The sequence below is a fragment of the Oryza brachyantha genome, chromosome 5, assembly GCF_000231095.2.
Source record: "Oryza brachyantha chromosome 5, ObraRS2, whole genome shotgun sequence".
Classification (NCBI taxonomy): domain Eukaryota; kingdom Viridiplantae; phylum Streptophyta; class Magnoliopsida; order Poales; family Poaceae; genus Oryza; species Oryza brachyantha.
Window position 1 is genome coordinate 2,768,775 of NC_023167.2, and position 20,814 is coordinate 2,789,588.

The 20,814-nt window shown below is 39.9% G+C and overlaps 3 protein-coding genes across 5 annotated transcripts; all 3 read right to left on the bottom strand.

Moving 5' to 3' along the window:
* Positions 1–657: 657 nt before the first annotated feature.
* On the bottom strand, positions 658–1,869 carry LOC102721930 (fasciclin-like arabinogalactan protein 11). The gene has a single exon (XM_006654956.3). It carries the CDS (start codon positions 1,780–1,782, stop codon positions 955–957), a length of 828 nt encoding a protein of 275 aa, XP_006655019.3. The 5' UTR covers positions 1,783–1,869; the 3' UTR covers positions 658–954.
* A 1,773-nt stretch (positions 1,870–3,642) lies between these two features.
* LOC102703213 (E3 ubiquitin-protein ligase MBR2-like) lies at positions 3,643–10,990 on the bottom strand. 3 transcript variants are annotated; one of them, XM_040524699.1, is made up of 9 exons: positions 10,781–10,966; positions 9,110–9,243; positions 8,873–9,019; positions 6,053–6,193; positions 5,283–5,963; positions 4,495–4,955; positions 4,308–4,385; positions 4,087–4,230; positions 3,643–3,985 (listed from the first exon to the last, which is right to left on the bottom strand). In XM_040524699.1, exons 4-9 carry the CDS (start codon positions 6,132–6,134, stop codon positions 3,848–3,850), a joined length of 1,584 nt encoding a protein of 527 aa, XP_040380633.1. In that variant the 5' UTR covers positions 6,135–6,193; positions 8,873–9,019; positions 9,110–9,243; positions 10,781–10,966; the 3' UTR covers positions 3,643–3,847. The 3 variants fall into 3 exon arrangements, with proteins under 3 accessions (XP_040380633.1, XP_040380632.1, XP_006654083.1); XM_040524698.1 differs by having other exon boundaries at positions 4,308–4,406; XM_006654020.2 differs by lacking the exons at positions 8,873–9,019; positions 9,110–9,243 and having other exon boundaries at positions 4,308–4,406; positions 10,781–10,990.
* Positions 10,991–13,986: 2,996 nt separating this feature from the next.
* On the bottom strand, positions 13,987–18,970 carry LOC102722216 (acyl-coenzyme A oxidase 4, peroxisomal-like). The gene is made up of 13 exons (XM_015837813.2): positions 18,852–18,970; positions 18,658–18,750; positions 16,640–16,746; positions 16,315–16,392; positions 16,082–16,205; positions 15,896–15,969; positions 15,729–15,788; positions 15,513–15,622; positions 15,228–15,387; positions 15,035–15,111; positions 14,778–14,949; positions 14,563–14,655; positions 13,987–14,263 (listed from the first exon to the last, which is right to left on the bottom strand). Exons 1-13 carry the CDS (start codon positions 18,865–18,867, stop codon positions 14,135–14,137), a joined length of 1,293 nt encoding a protein of 430 aa, XP_015693299.1. The 5' UTR covers positions 18,868–18,970; the 3' UTR covers positions 13,987–14,134.
* Between the last annotated feature and the right edge of the window lie 1,844 nt (positions 18,971–20,814).

Below are 20,814 nucleotides of genomic sequence, written 5' to 3' on the forward strand. Positions count from 1 at the left end.
AGAAATCACGTACTGGTAAGAATCAAAACCACAATTGAAACAATTTTCCAACAAATAACTGACTCAAGAGAATCTCTTAGCACAAATTTATGTTTCTTACCAAATTTAATAGTAGTACAGGACTGCAAAATTTTAGAGGAAGCATTACGGTGCAAAGACTACTGTCGCATCGATTCAATTACAAAGACACTTCGGTGAAGTGTGAGTTTGCACTCTGCATGCATTCAAGAATAGAGCATAGATGCCTCAGATCATACAAGAATGCTAGTATATGATTCTAAGATCTTAGAGGTGGGTATTGCTTACCTAACGGAGTTATTTGAATCTTCACTAAACACATTGCTTTTTCTTTTTCTTTAAAGGGAGCACAACAAATTGTGATGGGTAAATTTCATAAAACTACATATACTTGCACTAAATTATCACAAAACTACGAATTTAAGATGTATCACGGAACTACATATTAACATTAACTTTATTGCAAAACTATAGATTTAATGTAAAGTATTGTAAAATTATAAATTTTGTAATTAGTTTATTACAAGACTATAAATTCAAACTCGATATTTTTGTGAGGAAAATAGATATTTTTTTTGGTGTCCAATGTGTGTTGTAGCTTTCTTCAACCAAGTAGTAATAAGAGTGAACTATGCCAAATGACAATGAAGTACCACAATATACAAGCACTTGTTATTACAAATAACAACCACAAACAACTTATTACAAACACACACACAAAAATAAAAACTCTAAAAGATCAAACAGGGAACACAAACATAACAAAATCCTACCAAATCATACATACAAAAAGAATAGAAAAAAAAACAAATGAACAAAACAATTTTAACACCTCTCCACAACTTCTTTTTTTTAAAAAAAAAAAAGAAGAGAAAAAAAAATCCCATGGTGAATTGGCAATCGATGTCCAGCTCCCACGTTCGCCGCCGTTCACCGTCACATGCCACACCACGCGACCGCCACGGCGACGGCCACGCCGAGCAAGCCGCGCCGCGCCGTCCCCCGCGCCGCCGCCTCCGACGCCGTCGTGGTGGTCGTCGTCCCCGCGGCGGCTGCGTCTCCCGTCGGTGCGTCCGCCACCGCGACGGGGCCGGCCTTCTTCTTGGCCTTGTCGGCCGGCGACGGAGCCGGCGCGGGCACCGGCGGGCCGTAGAGCGCCCACGGCAGGAGCACCTTGTCGACCTGGTAGACGACGAGCCTGTCGCCGGAGTAGAGCGTGTTGTCGACGGTGGCGTTGACGACGCCGGTGGAGATGTTCACCCTGGAGCCCTCCGCCGTGACGTTGAGCGGGTACTTGCCGGCGGCGGTCTCGCCGGCCTGCGTCCGGAGCGGGTTGCTCACCGTGTCGAACTGCGCCATGGGGAGCAGCTGGGACACGACGTGGAACTGCACCAGCGACGTCTTCTGCTGGTCGGAGAGCTTGTTGAGCGTCCCGGTGGGCAGCGCCGTGAACGCGTTGTCCGGCGGCGCGAACACGGTGAGCCCGCCGGAGGAGGCCTTCCCCTTGATCTGGTTGTTGATCTGCTCCCCGGCCTGCGTCGAGCTCAGCAGCTGCAGGAACTTGGTGAACTGCCCGGCCTTGGTCAGGACCGCCGTGATCGTCTTCGGCGCCGCCGGCGCCGGCGCCGGCGCGGCCGCCTGCCCGTTCGCCACCGGAGCCTCCACCGACAGCACCAACATCACCACCACGAGGACGCTCGACGCCGCCATGGACACCATCTTCTTCTTCTTCTTGCTCTCGCTGTTCTTGGCTAGTGCATACATGCGATTAAATCAATGGTGCAAATGAAAGTGAGATTATGCTAATTATATAGGGTTTTGTGTGTGTATGTGTGTGGTGTTGAGGAGTGAGATGGAAGGAGATTAGTGAACTAATGGTGGGGTGTCATCAAGAAGTATTAGTGAGCTGAGCTAGGGGAAATGGAATATTAACACCTTATTTTTCTTTTATGCTTGTAAGCTAGAATTTAAGTTTTCAACGTTAAATTTAGAGTTAATTTTTTACCGTATTTTATTTTCTAGATTTGTCTTGTTTGGTGATCATATAGGGTTTCGTGTGTGGTGGTGAGATGGAAGGAGATTAGCGTGACAAACAACATATTTGCAAACCAAAAATAATTTATAAATAAAAGTTTTATATACATATTCCTAACGATCTAACAGCAAGGACAAGAAAAAATAAACCTAAGCGAAAAAACCTTAAAACCAATTTCAAATTTAAGGTTAAAATTTTAAATTTTGACTTATAAGCATAAACGAAAAGATAAAAAGTCAGGGATGTGAATTAATGGTGGGGTGTCATGAAGAAGTGATTAGTGAGCTGAGCTGGGGGAGATGGAATATTAAGCCATTAGTTAGCTGGTGTGGTTGCTTGATGGAGCAGCAAGAGTGGGGTTGGGGTTTAAGGATCGGGATCTCTGACACTCGAGGTGGATTTAGGTGGTGATGATGGACACAACGACTGCTTAACCATGGACATCGATGGATCGATCGTTCCGCTGGAGATCATAATCTTCACCATTTCAGCAACTTGCCGGCCCTTTTTCCGAGCTGTAATCTAAGGTGAGTGATAATTAATAATGCATATAATACACTTTGTAGCCGTCCTTTAATTTAAAACCAAGGAATTTGGCAGCTGTCCTTTGAAACGGAGTTTTTGTAGGATTCAAATCGTATAGAACTAGATGAGTTCTGTATTTGATCCTTCAAAACAATGGATGGCCTCTTGGAGCTTTTAAAATATTGTAAAGTTTATTTGGGATGGCACAGTGATTTTCGAAGAAAGTTAACGCTCTTGAATTTTTTTAGCATGTCTTTTATCAGACGGACGTTTTTTTTTCTATTTCAATGTTTAATCTTCTTTCGGTCTTTTTTTTTCTATCAAAATATGACGTTTTTCTAGTACCACATTTTACTATTTGTACAAAGGGGATTATCCTGACTCGATCAAAACCCGACGTTTTCCCTATTACTACGTAGTTGTGTTCTAGTTTTTTCTTAGTCTTTTTCTTGACTGTTGTAAACACGATTCTTAAACTGTTAAATGATTTGTTTTTTAAAAAAAATCATCATCCCACATGTCTAAAATAGAATTTTAACTTAGTTAATTTCAGCATTTATACTATTAAAATAACTATCAAGCAATCAGAACACGTTTACGTTTCACCGTTTGTATGATTGGAAGGTCATCCTCACTTGAGATCCGGTACCAGAAATGTTTCTTTTTTATTTTTTCTGTGGCTTGAAATTGAGGTTTCCTGAGGTGGATTGTTTCTCGAGCAGGCACAACATTGCACCATCCACAACCAACTCTGTTGTTCAGTAGGGTGGTGCATCCATCACAAGCAGGTAAAATTGGTGTGGTAGCATGCAGCATGCAGAGCAGGAGATCAACGGCCAACTCGACGAGATGGCAAGCACTGTCACCGATGGTGAACACCGAACCATCCAGTGAGGGGCTGCAGCGAGCTGGCAAGAGAACAGCCTCATAACGGCCGGCCCCCTCAATCATGAGATGAGATAGATAGGCCATTGGCCCTTGTGCAGATGTGAACAGCAAAACCATCCAGAAAGAGAGATCTCCATGTTTGAATTAACCGCTCAACAATTGGATGCTTCGAGCAATCGACGAACTTGAAAGATTTACATTGCACACATGACAGCATGTTTTGGGTTGAGTTTTTAATAGTCTTGACTCACAAATTAATTCCATTTCGAGATAACTTATTCACAAGAGCCCAGATCGCGGAGCAACGAAGGCAGGCATAATTCGGCCTGACCTGAACAACTACGTCATATAAATGGAGGGGCAGATCAAATTGGTCCCTCATCAGCTGAAGTCATCTGCGGCAGCTGCTTTGCAAACTGGGCAGGTGTTCTTCAGCTGCAGCCACTTCTTGATGCAGTTGGAGTGAAACCCGTGGCCGCATTTCAACCTCCCAAGGGAGTCCTCGTGCTTATATTCCTCCTGCAGTGAAAAGAGGTCAGGATTAATTAACTTGTGTTGCGCCAAGTGCGCTGTGGGAACTGCTGTCATAGTAGGTAGATTGCTACCATCCAGTATCTTACCAGGCAGATTACGCATCTTTCAGTGTCCTGATCCTGCAAATGACTGTTGCTGCAGCAGGCTATCTCCATCACACAGCCTGAAATTTTTTCATCAGCGAGGCCAGTGTTCACATTTCCTATGCGCTCTTCCAAAGCCAGAAGCTCCTGTGTGTAGAAAAAACGCATTTGATTGAATAACATTCTGAAGCTGATGAATAAAGAGAAGTTTGAACTTTTTCTACCTCGTAGCTCATGTCATCAATGTCCAGTCTCATGTCCCAATGAGGATCGAATGCCTCTCTTGATTCATGGATAACTAACTGATCCAACATCATAAACCGCTTCAAAGGGTGTGCAAATAAATTAGACGCAAGTTCAAATTTTACATCATGCTTACAACATTAGAAGAGGACAGAAAAGAAAATCTACCTCAGCGGTTGATCTTCCCAAATTGTTGTCCTCAATCATCATATGATGAAAACCATGATATGAATCTCTCATCCTTCTACTCCATGCACTACCACTGGGCCCCACAGATACATGCCTCGGATGCCTCAAAGATGCAGCAGCTTCAGCATGAAATGGCTGGACACTCGATGATGCTGCAGAAATTGCAGGCGGATAGCTAGGGGCAGCAGGTGGATAACTAGGAAGAGCTGGCTCAGGTGGATAGTTAGAGACTACCCCAGAGTTGGAAGGCACAAAAGCTGGTGGGGGGTAAGTGCGTAAGTTGTTACAATGAGCTGATCTAGGAACATACCCACCATGAGCAAATGGTGCACTGTCACAAGAACTAGGAAGTGTTGGCACAGGTGCACTTATGTTGGTGCTCTGCGGAGCAGGATAGTGTGGCCTCTCTCGGAATGCTATGCTACTACTTCCATCAGTCCCTACACAAAATTAGAGAAAACTAACTTGTTGAACAATATCAAATTCAGAGAATGGGTACAACACCTTATTTGGAAGCACACATTTCATTAAAAACTGGACAAAATGGAAATTGAGGGAAAAGGATGCTATGCCTGTAAGGAACTAGTGGCATTTGTCTACTGTATGAATGATGGTCAGTTATAACTCATAAGACCTGAAAATAATCTCGATCAACAGAAGAAAAAAATTCTAGTTGACATCTAAGATATGATTAGTACAGTTCAAACTAAAGTCCACATCATATTAGATCAGTAGCAGAAGATAGAAGAGAAGAAATTAAAAGTAACCTGGAGGAAGAATCCTTGGATGCACAGTTAAAGGAGCTCTGTCACGCTGTACTGGTGTGCTTCGAAAAGGACCATTTGCATTTGGATGGTAGGGTGGCACACTAATGTTGCTTGATGGGCAAGCTGTAGCTGGATTTTGTTCGAAATGGACAGAGCTATGATCATGTCGCCCTCTTACATTCCTCTGAGATCCTTCATGATTAACATAGAAATGATCATTCCAGTGGCTCGAACCTACGTGTGAGTGCATTCGAACACAGGTCTCAGGTGGTGGAATAGGATTTGGAGGCATGGGATGAGAGAACTGAGGATTGGAAGAGCTGCCAGCATAATAGTTTCCAGCACCAAATCCATCTGTAGGACGATTGATGGGATTTCTTCTCTTCAAAGCAACCCTTCTGCCATCCACATGAGAACTTGGAATGAAATTATCCTCGAGTCCATGTGGATAGTTTAAAGCAGGCATATGTTGAGTATTGTATGGTGCATAGCTGCCACTAGAGCTTCCAGCAGGCGCATGGCCAGAATATGAAGCATGCACCGGAGCTCTATTCTGCTGACCATAAGCTTGGCCAGCATAACTTGAAGATGGAAGATCATTTGATCTCATTGTTGTACCCACACAACCAGATGATCCAGCTCCATTAGCTGGATCACTCCTAGGATGCATATATTTTTGACCTGAGACAACAATGCACAAGTGAAATAAATTACCATACTTGAGATGTATCATGAACACTTAAGGCAGTACTTTGGTTTAGTCCACGTACCAAAAGGTGGAGGTTCATTGTTTAGCCTGTCCATATGATCCATGCGGGACATCTTGGAATTGTTATACTGATGTCCAGCCATAAGATGTGATCAATCTTATCAAATATGGCTGTGATCAATCTGATCAAACTTGGCTTAGTCTGGAAAAAACAGATGCTCAATATTAGTTTTCCTGCAAACCAAGCAGATGCAAACGGACTGGAAACATGACATTTGAAAGAAGAAAAGAAGGGCAAGATAATATATGCATAAACTTAGCATTTCAACCTTAGAAGCATTATATTTGAGATCTGAGTCACACAAATCTGAGATGCCATAGCCAAATGATTCATCATGTCCAGTGTCTTAGTTAATTTTACACAAAGCATTCTACACATATGAAGTTCCTGTCATACATATCCAGGAACACTTTGAAGGAAATCTGAGCATTGTATTCAGACAAGGAAGCCAAAACAGAAAGAAAATGCATTTATCACATAGTAGCAGTTCCAGATGTAAACCAGAGAATGGGATTGCATACCAATCTGTTACAGAAAGCAATACTTTGGCACTTAATTTAAGAACCAGAGCATAAAGACACTGCTTTGATAAAGGCACAGCTGATAAACAATTTTAAATCCATCAATAATTCATTACTATTTTGCAGTATAACTATGATACCAATAAGATTTTCTCAGGATACTGACATATCCAACTTAAGTCTAAATGGTACTGAGAATATATTCTGCCCGTAATTGAGGTTTGAGTTGTACATATACAATTTATTTGCACCTTTCCATACACAGACTTGGTTATATTTCATTGTGGTGGGGTGGGGGGAGGATATAGTCAACAAAAGACACGGTTTATTAGATTGCAGCAATTTCATTAAAAGTGGTAGCTAAAAATATTGGTTATGCTATATGTTTAGATCCTAAGCATCTGGTGGTTTTTACTATGTTTCAACTTCAAGCTCAAAAGCCCAGATGCAACATTTTCACACTATTCACCTATCAATATAATTATTTTACATCTTCATGGATGATTTGAGACAAAATAGGCAAAAAGATGTAGACTGCATTGGCAAACCAACGTAATAGTGAATACATATTACAATAGCATGAAGAACATGAATCATTTAAAGCAGAAAACTGCGAATGTGGATACTGAAATAGCCTTATATTTCCTTTTTTCCCCAAATGATAGCAAGTTCAATAAGAAGAAGACATCAGAGCATCAGGAAACAGAAAAATGTACAGCAACATATGTAACAATGACAATACAAGTAGAGGAAGAAGTTGAAACAGATTTACAACTAATTCATGTGGCAACACTCTTCCAACAGTACAATTATTATTTAAATCTCAAATATTTACATGGCTAAAGACAAAGCCCTTGTCATAATGAGCTATGACATGTGGGAGAGATATTTGTACATAGCATTAGAAAAAAACAAAAGAACAAATTTGGATGTGTAAAGACTTTAAAGGTGTATCACTAGCTATTATCTTCAGAATAGCCAGGGAATATCATCAAGGTAGATGGTCATGGCATAACCGTGGAAACAAGCCCCATTTTAAAAGATGCCAGATGTATGGCGTTGCTAAGATGCCCGCCATGAAATTGTTGTGCTTGTTTATTCTGCTTATGAGTAAATGCATCTTGTTTCAAACACCATCAGTTGACCTATTCTAGCCCCTCTTTCCTTCCACTTCCCATCAAATGGATATCTCCAGAGAAAATGCTCTTAGCGCAATCAGTTCTGACCTGCCATTTCAAGGGTCCAGCTACCGCCATCATAAGTCAATTCTATATGCTAAGCTGATTTTGACTTGGGAAGCACCTTCGGATCAACTAGTTTGGTAGAAAACATTAGCTCTTAAGTTTTCTTTTCCAGATTTTACACCCATCTATTGGTGAAGTACCTCACACTCCTCCAATCAATACTTCCAAGCTCAAAATCCTTCTCTACGTGTTAGCAATGGGTCATGAGACTATCAATATGATCTTCATATCCACCATCACTAAAGAAATATATGCTAATCATCGTAGGTGTCCCCTTTCAAGTCGTCATAAGAACAAAAAATTCAGCATCGATTGCCAGTGGAGCAATTGCCTCTTCCAAAACCACATTGGAAGTCCTGACTTGTAAATTTATGATATAATTACTGTTACTATCTTGCAATAGGTGTCACTTTCACCACTCTAAGGGCGATACAACTCCATTATTGATGTTAAACCAATGAGCTTATACTGAGGACAAAGCACATGTCCTCAAATTGCATATATCAACTGGAAGAGATCTTCCATTTGCCGCACCAGTAGTCAGCATTAAGCATTGTAAAATGATTATGGAGCTCAAAACACCCATTTGTTTTTGTTTCACCTTGGTGCAAGCTTGATTTACCGAAATCAAGGAAAACAAAACTCTCCTTTACAGAGAAGGATCAACTAGTACCTGCAATGTCATTAGTAGCTCAGTTCAAAGTATTAATACCCTGGTCAAAAGGTATTGCATACCATTTGTATGACGAAAACTAGGTAAAATTCCCAAAGAAAAAATTCCTGTTGTATTACTTTTCAGCATTAGAGTTGGAACAGCAGTAACATGGAGGAGTTAGAGAAAACAAAAGAAACTACTAAAACAGTTTGAGAAAAGGGAGAAGAATGAGAAGGTATCTGCCCTTTTATAATAGTGACAATGGCATAAAGAAAAAGATTATCAAATATGATACCTTCCAATTTACTCATTATAATAAATATGTAACTAATATTTCTGGAACCAATCACAAACCTGAATACCTGACCTCAGATAATTGGAAGAAACGGCAATTGCTTACCAAACTAATTCCCGCATGTGCCCCCAATGTGGAGTCAAACAAACAACAGAACTGAATCATGTTCCAAAGATTGTGTCCAACTCTAATAGATCTTAATCACTGCTTTCAAGGTTGTGGGTTATTGTGGAAGCCAATTCTCACTATAGCCTGCATTTCCATAAGAAATGGTGGTTTCTGCGGCATTTCTAGTAAAATAAAATACTATATAGATAGTCTTGGAATATTAACAAGGAATACCTGAAGATTCAGAAGACATGTTGTGCAAGTGATATTCAATTTCAAAGCAAAGGACATGGAGTTGTACCTTTGACACATTGAATAATTCTGCTTCTAAGAATAATTTGAGGCTGTACAACTTAGATTTTCTCTGTCTGATGGAAGAAATGGAAATTAAGAACCAATATGGATGGAATAGTTTAAAAAAATGCCTTCCTTCAGGAGAAGGATCACGAGAAGAAGGTACATTTCAGGGCTGAGATATAGCAGTTATACATGATGTAATATATATATATATATATAATGCAGTGAACACTTAGATATTTAGAAATAACCTAGAGGAAACTTCGACCACATTAAATAGTGTAATGCCTGAACAGAAGGGTTCCCTGAATACAAGCTATGTGAGTCAAATGTCAAACAACTCGTTTTGCTTGAGTATTTCTAGATGGACAATATGAAAAATGAATGATCGCTTTAGTTGGTCTCATGTGTGGGTTTTTGAAGTAAATATTACAAGGTACTAGGTCAATAATGTGCCTAAGAAGGAAAACAAGAAAAATCTCCCAAAGCTATAGTTAGTGGCTCAAATATGTATGGGATTCTCGAACTAAAGAGTAAGGACTCAAAAAATGCTGGCCAGGAGATGCCGAGTCCTTTATAAAATCAACTGGTGATCTGTATAGTTTGAAAGCTTCGACAGGAAAGTAGCATATTTAAGTAGAACAAAGCGATAATCATGTTTACAACCAATACACCCAAAGGGTATATAGGATACAATGAAAGAATACCAAACAGTGAGTGAGGAGATGACAGGGAACACAACAGTGAGAGAGGAGATGGAAGAGATATGATAACCCAAATCTATATTCAGGCGACTAAAGATTATTATGTGTAGTCTTTATAGACATCAACCTAACATAGCTACAAAAATATTTCAGTGATGATGAACATTTTGCATTTACGGGGGACTATTTCCTATTTTCAGTGGTGTGATCTTAAAAGCTAAATCCCAGCCAGGCCAAAGACTCAATTTACTTTTCCGCTACATTCACAACTATAACCAATCCATAGAACCTAAAGCACAATGATGAAATTCCGACAATGATCAGGGGTGAAAGAAAGCTATGGCCGAAATATTTGACTGAGCTAAGGTAGAAACTCCTTCCATCCGAAATGGGACGGAGGGAGTAAATAGGTAATTGCAACTGGGCAAACAATAATAGTCAGGTATACACGATTGCTGCGAACAGCTTGTTAGCCATCAACAGATCGCCAATATTGAAACAAACAAGCTTTGGCGGAGAGTTCAGCACGGATTAGAGAGCGTTTCCAGTCCGAGGGGCCGCGACCTTCCTTCACAACCTAATTAGATGATCCCAAGCACTCTGGATCGGTCAATCGCACCATCGCACCACCGAAGCATCACGCCCTCCTCGTTAATTAATCCGACGAACTGAGTAATCCCCCCATCAATTCAACCACGACCGATAACCGATCAAGCAGCCCAAACCAAAAAAATAACCGATCAAGCAAAGGCTTCCCCGCTCCCGCTCCCGCTCCCATCACGCACCAACAATCAACCGCCGGAAACGGGATAAACCACCACCCGATCAGACAGACCCTCCGATTTATGCGGGGATTATGGGCAGGGGATCGAATCGGTGGGGGAAGGGAGGGAGGGGGCAGTACCTCGTCGGGGCCGGCCGATCCACCGGCGGCTCGTCCTCTCCGTCCCGCGCGCCGCGCTACGCCTCACCCCTCCCCCACTACCGGAGGAGGCGACGAAGCGAGGGTTTGGTTCCACTCCCCCCTCTCTCTCTCTCTCCTCCGCGCGAGCACGCAACCGCACCGATGGTTTCGTGGAGCGACGCCGTTTGCTTCCTCCACGGGGAAGAGAAAGAAGCCTTCCGGTATTTATAGAGAGGGCGGAGGGAGCGAGGGACCACCTGTCAGTGTGGGAGGCCGGTGCATTCGGGTCCACCTGTCAGTGGGCGCGGGCGCACGGGAGGAGCGCGTGGTTGGGCCCGCCGGTCAGTGGGGGTGGGTCGAGCTGGTCACTGTACATTTTTTGCGGGGGTTGCGACGAGGGGGAATGAGCCATGAGGATTGCGGCCGCTTTTCCGTGTCTGTGGGTGGTGTGCGGGCCCACCTGTCAGAGCGGCGTGCGGCTGGCGTCGACCGGGGGAGCCCGCCACGGTGGCGCCCACGTGGCACGGGCCAGGCCAGCTGCGACGCGAGGCTGGCCGTACGATCTGCTTTGATATCGGAAGCGGAGGCCCAAGGCCCACCAAGCTGAGAGGGGAAAACGTGGGGGAGGGAGGGAAGCAGCAAATTCCGGCGATGGCTGCGACCGCCTTCCGGCAAGGGCAGCGGCGCCGGCGGCGAATAGGCCAATAGGGCAGCAGCGGTGGCGATTGGGTCGTCCACCGGCGGCGGCGACGGCAGACGTGCAACCGGTAAAACAAACACAGGCTGCAGGGCACCTTGGTTGATTTGTCATCCTCCCAAGAGGCACATTTCCAAATAACACTTTCTTCGTGAACTTTAATATCATTAGTCTTATAGTTTTTGTTGATTCAATGTCATTTTTGCCTAGTTTTGTATGATTTTAGCTATATAGGATCTTTTATCTTGATAATAATTATTTTTTAATTGTTAATTTGAATTTAAAATTTTCTAATTATATTTTTACATAGAAATCATTTACCTATATTCTAAATGGTACTTGTTCATAAACTCTTTTCTACATAATATTTAATTTATAATTCAAATTCTATATACTTCTAAATTGTATTTATATATTGACCTTTTCTCTTAATTTACACATGGACCCTTTTTTATTTTTAAATCTTAAATTGTATTTCTAATCTGATTCACTGAAATTTTAGTTATTTACAAATTGTATTTATAGATGGACTCTTCTCTCAATATCAATTTTAATATCAATTGTTTTATTTGTAATAATTTTTAATATATAAATACAATTTAGAAGTATCTAAAATTTGAATTATAAATTAAATATTATGTAGAAAATATTTTATGAACAAGTAAAATTTAGAATATAGGTAAATGGTTTTCATGTAAAAATATAATTAGAAAATTTTAAATTCAAATTAACAATTAAAAAATTATTATTATTAAGATAAGAGATCCTATACAGCTATAATCTAGACAGAAGTGGCGCTGAATCAATAAAACCTGTAGAACCAGTGGCAAATAGTTAAAGTTCACGAAGAAAATAGTATTTGGGAATGCGCCTCCTGGGAAGATGGCAAATCATCCGAAGACCCTAGGGTGCAGACAGCCAGAAACCCCCCTTGCGTTTTGTTTGGATCGTGAATCTGCAATGCAAAACTTAGGACGCTATTTATTCTGAAATTTGAACTATACATGTAGATTTGAAATGTGTTTGAAGAATGCTGTCAATGATCACCGTCTAAATATAATTCTTATGTATGGTCAGTTATAGGTGATATTTTCTTATTGCCTTATTACTTAAAAGTTTATTTGCACTTGTGCACTCCACAGGCCGGGTTGAAATGGTTTTGATTTTGCTTGAGTAAATTTTTACTACTTATTAACTGTAGGGTTTTCTGTGCTACTGCCTAAATTGTATAATATCCCTTGCCTAGAAAGGTTCACTCCCTGTGTTACGTCACCTAGGGTACAATATTCTATTCCATCCGTTACATATTATAAGAATTTCTAAATTTTCATAAATTCATCTATTTATTCATGTATATATTTTATATATGTAGCTAAATTTATTTACATACATATGAATCTAGAACAGACTAGACTCTATAAGGTGGAACGGAAAGAATAGTTTATAGAGGTTACATACATAGCCATTAAGGTCTATAGTTTTATTTTCGTTCGTAGGGTACCTATTTTTTCAACCAAGATTATAGGGTACCTATTACCCCCATAAGAGCTCACCTAGATTCTAGAATGGTCAATAGGGTATTTTCATTTTCAATGTGAGCTCTCTATGATAGCTTGAAGAAATCTTGGCATTGGTGGCATTTCAAGTTCCAACAAACCCTGATCATGCATGCCTTCAACGGCCTGCCAACGCCTCCCCGATCACCGGCGACGAGGTCGACGGTGAGGCCCGCGGAAGGCGAAAGTGATCCTGACCTCCCGTCGATATGTGGCCACACGATCTGGCATGCTTTGAGATACGTGCAGGAACTACCCCCAAAGCCCGGGTGTTTTCTCTCAGCATTTTACTGGTTATTGTTCACTTGCAACTCTGCAAAGTTCATGTGGTCTTTTTTATTTTGTAATCCATGTTACTTCTCTGAGAATTTTACTGGTCATTCACTTGCAAGATCAGCCACATTCACATGGTTTTCGATTTGCTTCTTTTACATTTCATGCAAGTTTAAGCTCCTATTATCCATTCCCTAAAAAAACCACATTATTAGCACTTCTTTGGAGGCAATTGATCATAAACGGATTTGCTAATACTTTAGATCTTCAATGCCACATGTAGATATAACCTGATAAAAACGTAAAATGCCACATTTGAAATTTGATACTCCCTTCATGTGCTAATATATGACGTTGGCTAGTTCAATAAAAAGAAAGTTTGGAGGAAGTACTAGAATATATTTATGTTGGCTAGTTCAATAAAAAAAAGTTTAGAGGAAGTACTAGAATATCGATAATCAGACTATAAGCATTGAAATACTTATGCAAAATTCAAATAATTCGAAGTCTGAAACATACACTAGTTACATTTCCTGCATCTAGAATTTGATATTTTTAGACATTATGAACGATTGAGCACCTTGAAAGAGCTCATGGTTTTCTATTCAGACATCGCCCGCCTTTTTTTTTAACCTTTTGAGTTTTCCACCAAGAGAAAGAACAGAACCATTCAGAAGGAATTAGCAAAAGAATGCAAATAACTCTTGTTTTTCTTTTGTAAAATATATGATTTTCTATTCCTTTTATTGTTCCCATAAGAATACAGGGTGGAAGTTATATTTATTTGTTTGATTGAAGATATGAACATTTGAAATGAAAAAAAATATATTAAAGGCGGGATTTTGTTGATGTAGCAGGTTTGAAGCTCGCGATCCCGGTGATTTCTCTTCCGGTCACCAGACTGTTGATGTCATATGTGCCTTCGTACGAGAAGATTGGCTCAAGATCACAGAACGCCTGCAAAAATACGAAAGTGAGTATTGGGCCGTTGAAACATTGTCATGTCTAATATTTGAATCAACCTTTACCCAATAGTTATGAAAAAAACATTGATTCAAAGAGAACTGCAAAACTTGAAGTTGCTCGATAAGTTTGTCAAAGTGATGTTTCACGCTGATGCTTTCTGCAGCTACATGGATATCTTGGGTTCCTAATTACGCTCAAATGTGCAGACTGCAGTTGTATGACTGTATCTATTGCAAGGGTACTATTGAATTTGTATTTGTTGGGTCTTTGGGATAGCTTCCTAATTTTACCTTTGCTACCAGAAAATCAGCCAAAATTCCGTTGCCGCCCAGTAGCTCCCGGCCAAGAGAAACCACCTCCCTAGCCTTCCTGGATGTCCATGCCTGAATTAAAATATTGTCAGTACATTGTTTAAGGCGGCAAGTGAAAAGAAAACCAGACCAAACAACGCACGATCCAAAGGAGGATGCCATTTTTCTAAGTGCATTGTGAATTTTGTTATTACCTTGCCTAAACTAGCATGGCCTGGCGTCATTTTGCCTGATTCATACAGCTTGCACAGGCGCCAACCAACAAGAAGCATGGCTTGGATGTTGCCTAGCATCCGAACAAGCTTTTCTTGGTTGAGCTGAAAAGCTGCAAGCGGAGCTCCAAATTGCTTCCTTTCTTTCAAATACCTGTCCAATGGCAAAGAACGCAAGTCAATACATATTGTGCAGTACCAATTTGAAACTACAAAAGACTGAATTAAGGAGAATGCACCGATGACACATGTCGAAGACCCCCATTGATATCCCAATTGGCTGCCATGCCACCATAATGCGTGACATAGCAAGGACCTGATCCAGCAGTTAAAGTTGCAGCAAATAAAAATCACGTTAATGCACAAGGCAGTACATTCCAATTGACTTACGGAGAGCAGGATTGGTGCAATAAAAAGAGACTTCTTTGTTACCTTGTTTATGTCCTGAAATGAATTGATTCCAGTTAATCTATCTTCCTCAGGGACAAATACTTTATTCATAACAATGTCACCATTCTGAACCATTCTGAGTCCAATTTTGTTTTCAATTTTTGTACATTTCAAACCAGGAGCTCCTTTCTTGACAATAAATCTAGAGGAAGTTTATCATATCAATTATGGGTGGCCATATTGATGGGCATGGAAATGAGTTCATAACGGCATGTATACAGTGGTACACAAAATGATATCAACCATAGTTCAGTGGAAGATAATTACCCATTTAGTTGGTTTGTATCTGAATTCCTAGCCAAGATGATGAGCACATCTGCAAAAGTGCTGTTGCCTATCCAGCGTTTTTGGCCATCCAAATGCCAACCGCCAGGCACCTAACAAGGTAAAAACCATCAGACAACATATTGAGGTTGTGCAAAGATATTCAGATATTTTTCTTTACTGAGAAGTTAAAACTTTCATGATATGTATGCTTCAAACCTTGGTCGCTGCAGTCCTCAATGAACTTGCGTCGCTTCCATAATCCGGCTCTGTCAATGCCTACAGCAAGAAAGACATATTCTTCTTATGATGGCAATATATAAAACATCATGCTGAAACTTTAAAAGCTACAAAGGCTAACCACATAATAGGCGAATGCAACTCACCCAGCAACCAACTGTTCTAAACTGTGCCAGTGATGGTAAATACTTCTGCTTTTGAGCCTCTGATCCACAAAGTGCTATTTTTCACAGAAAATTGAAAGGAGAAAAATTGTGATCTCAGAAAGTACTTGTTCTTGGTCACTCTATAAAACATATAAACAAAATCTTTTGGATAAGTTATAGCTTTACCAATTGTGCTCATTGCCAAAGAGGAATGCACTAAAATAAATGTGGAGCAGCTTGCATCCACCCGTGCAACTTCTGCAATAGAAATAGCACTAGCTGTAAGTGAGAGTCCTGGGCAACCAAATCCCTGTAATGCCACGATAAATTCAAGAAAAAAAATCAAATTTCAATGAGCCAATGGGCGTATTGGTGAAATTTTACATTCAATGTAAAAACACACAGTTTACTTTATATACCTTTGTTGTCCCTCCAGCTAAGCCAAGAGCTGCAAGCTTGGGAATGGCATGGAAGGGAAATTCTGCTTTCTCCCAGTACTGCATATGAAAACCAATACAGGTTTATTAGTTATGACAAGATAAGCACCTAGCAGGCAACTGTCATTGTAACACAATAGCTAGTCAACCCAAGGGAGAGTTACCATCCATCAACGACAAGACTAAATTGTACTAGTCCTAGAAGATTTCAAATACATGTTTCATAATGGAACTGCTCAATATCATAAATATGTTCGGCAAGAAAACAGGGGATTAATAACAAAAACTATACATAGCAACAACATACCTCAGTCATAATGGGTGCAATTTCTCTCTCCATAATGCTGCGGACCTTCTTCCTAAGTGCCTTCTCTTCATCGGTAAGCAAATCATCAAACTGGTAGTAATCCGATACTGCAAAAGCAATTTATGAGCTTACAAACAATATGTAGTATGGAGTATATTGCAAAAATCATATGCTGTACATTTTCCTTCCTTACAAATGTTGAAAGATATGTTTTGATTTTTTACTTTAATGATGATTATATGAAGGCACATACAGTAATGGCTGTAAAATTTTTTGTAGATTGAATTTGCATGCATGCATGCATGCACAAGTGGCTTGAATTTGCATGAAACATTGAAGAGTATATTAAGCACAGACCAATGATTTATTAATATGAGCAACTTGGTCTTTTACCCTCTCTATCTCTTTACCTATTATAAAATTTCAAACTGTTTCTTTTGATATGTAAATAACTGGGCATATTCTTTTGATAAGCGTGTGAAGATTTTCAACTAGAGGAGGGCAAATTATCATATTTATGTTTTTCTAGAGAGAAAAGTCCATTTCACTCCCCCAAACTAATCCATCGGATCAATTAACCCCTTGAACTATTTTTTGGCTCATTTTACCCCCTAAATTATTGAAAACAGTTCACTTCATTACTTAATAGCATTTCTCTCCTTTTTTACTGTTAAAACAAGATGTATTTTAAACTGAATTTTTTTAGAGCCATAGATGACACCATTATCAAAGTTTAAAAATATTTTCAATATTTCCATGACTTTTTCTTGAACTTAAAAATATAGATTTTAAAATCAATCTAAGGTGCTTCCAACCTATGTAAACAGTTTGAAAAATCATAAAGAATTGGTGAGACGTAAGTTGTAATACATCTATCATCCCAACAAAATTTCAGTGCAAACTATGACTACTATAGAGAAACAAAAATAGAAGTAGCATAAGAGAGTAAAGGGAATTGTTTTAATAGTTCGGAGTGAAAAATGAGCAAAAGAATAATTTAGGGGCTAATTGCTTCAGTGAAATAGTTCGAGGGGAGTAAAATGGATCTTTTTCTTCTAGAAATGTAGACTCATTACTATTATTTTTTTCGTGAAGAAAGGCATTGCAGAGTAGTTTGGTGAAGTTGCATGGAAGAAATTTTCCATCTGAGTGGATGTAGAGAGCTCTTTTTTTTTATGAAGAGAGCTCTTTTTTTTCACCATATAGGTTTTGTAATTTTTCTGTTGTAACGCACAAGCACTTTGCTAGTTTCTTGAAATAAAATGTGCCTAACAAATCTAAATGGGGTAATGGGCAGCAATCCACGGATTGTTAGGAATATCCGGATAACATTGACTAGTATAAATGCCACGGAAATTAATTTCTCTAGCCAAGTAAGTTACAAAAGATTGCGAAAGAAGAGACCAAAATACTTGGCAACAACGTAAGAAAGGTACAAGACTAGTGCAAGCCGTGCAGGCAAGCTACACTACCTAATCACTATCCAATCGAATAAAGACGCGTGTATGGACCAAATATAGTTTTTAAACTTTTTCTACCAAGAAAACTAATCAGTTTTCTAAAAATCCATGCCCTAAATATTTTTGTTAATTATTAGTTTATTTAGAAGATTAAATGTAAAACTCCCTAAATAGCTAAGGAGAGAACCGACAATTTCCCAAACAAAATATCAACAGGGCTGAAAAGAGTACTCCAATAAGACCCCATTTTCCTCACCATAAAGTCCAATTTCCACTAACTTATAACAATACAAACGACGTGATATACAGAATTCGCCGAAATCGATCGGATCCCCAATCCAACAAAATTTCGATTTGTACGCCCCAGTTGAAGAACAGGGACCGCCACTCCCGAATAGTCAAATAATTGATGACCAATTCAATTTCGCCCAATTATTACAATCTCTCACTATATATTTCAAAACTGTAATATCTCGTTGTTATATCCAACAATGGGAAAGAAGAACACGCCACAGCTAAGAAACGAGAGCGAGCGAGCAGAGAGACGGGGCGACTCACCGGCGGGAGGGAAGAGGGATGCCGGCGTAGCCTGCGGGAACGCGAGCGCCACGTCCAACGCCGGCAACCCCACCTTGCCGCCGCCGCCGCCTCCTGCAAGAGAAACCAAACCAGCGATGCTGAGTCATCCCCAACGTTCCGGAGCACCGCCCCGCCCAGCGCACGCTGCGCCACCCCCACCCCCACCCACCCACCTGGCAAGCTCCCCATCTCCCCGGAAGCCTCCTGCGCGATCGGATCGACCAACCTGCCTCCTCCTCCCGCTCCGGCGAGGTGGCGTGGAGATTGAGAAGGAGAAGAGTCTCGGGCCGTCACGTCGCAAACTCGCAAGCAAAACTCTAACCTATTTTATAGTATAAAAAAGGAGAGGACGAGGTGGGCCCCCCCGGGAAGGCGGGATGTGCCCCCGCTGTCACTGACAAGTGGGGCGGGAGACGGCGACAGTTGCGGAGGCCCCACCTGTCAGCGAGGGTGTGGTCGGCAGTACGGTAGAAGAAAGGGGTCTATCTGTCTATCCAAATCCCACTGTAGTGGCGTGCACATACACGGCGGTTTCGGGCGGTGGCCCCAGCTGTCAGTGAAGGGAGAGGAGCCAACAGCTAGAGCGATGCAGGCCTCCGGGCATAGGCATACGGTTCCGTGTGGGTTTGATGTGACGTACTCCCTTTTACTTCGAAAACAATCAATTTTTGCTTGTTTAGTTCTCAAAATTTTACTAAAAACATCACATTAAATTTTTTGACACCTAAATAAAGCATTAAATACAGATAAAAAAAACTAATTGCACAGTTATGAAAGAAATCTTGAGACGAATATTTTGAGCCTAATTAGCCTATGATTAGCCATAAGTGCTACGGTAACCAACATGCGCTAATGATGGATTAATTAGGCTCAAAAGATTCGTCTCGCGGTTTTCAGGCTAGCCGTGAAATTCGTTTTTTCATTCGTGTCCAAAAACCCCTTCCGACATCCGGTCAAACATTTGACGTGACACTTCTTCTAAAAATTTTCTCAATCTTAACACCACCACCATAATAGTAGTATTTGGCTTTTCGGAATACTAAAAAGTTTAGGATTAATGTTTTTGTTTTTATTAGATGATAAAATATAAATAGTACTTTATGTGTGATCAATTTTTTTCTTAATTTCTTAAAATTATTTTACATAAGATAAATGACACTTGACACGAAAATAAAAAGGTTGGCTTTTTACGTATCAGTTGCATGTTACTGCCTCCTTGTAAACAAACGAAAACCATTTTATCGTTTCTATTTCCATGTCGGAATCGCAATAGAAAGCATTGCATATGAAAACAGAATGAATATAAAAACAAGACGAATGCGAATCAGATCGAATATAGTTTAGCAGTACACAAACCCTCGAACCGAGCTTTTATTTTTTTTCTAAAACAGTTAATAAAAAATTTCAAACGTTAGCAACTAACCATACCACCTTTTATCATTATAACTAAGTTCATTAGATCACTTTGTTAATGATTGTTTTAATACCAAATAAAGGTTATAGTTTATAGATTATTCCGAAGTACACATCTCACATATTATTACAAACTTTATATATCATATATAACAAAGTAAAGCGCATATTATACAAGTTATTATAAAGTAAAGTGTTTGTATATATGTTTTGACTAATTAAGGGCTTAAGGTTAACTTGTTGAAGCAGGCTGGGTTATTTGGGCTGATATTATGGATGTATGGTATATAGGCCAATAGAATTTCTAAAAAGTCTCTAAGAAAAATTTTGGAAAAATTCCAACCAGTTTCGTCGATAGCGTCCCTACCGTATCCGTTTAGAAAAAATCTGAATATGTTTCCGTTGCGAATAAATTTTGAAAAAAATCTGATCAACAATTTCAATCTCCCAAAACTAGTTCGGAATACGGAAATATTCCGAATGGTTTTCATCCCTAGGCCCCATCCCAATATAATTGTATTTGTGGATTTCCGTGTCTAATGTTTTACAATTTGTTTTATTTGATTTTTTAGAAAAACTTAAAAGATAGTCACACATAAAATATTATTTATATTTTATCGACAGGTAACAATAAAAATATTAATAATAAAACTTTTAAATAAGATGGTCGATTAAAAGTTCAACGTAAACAGTAAAAATATACTTACGAGGGAATTTACACCT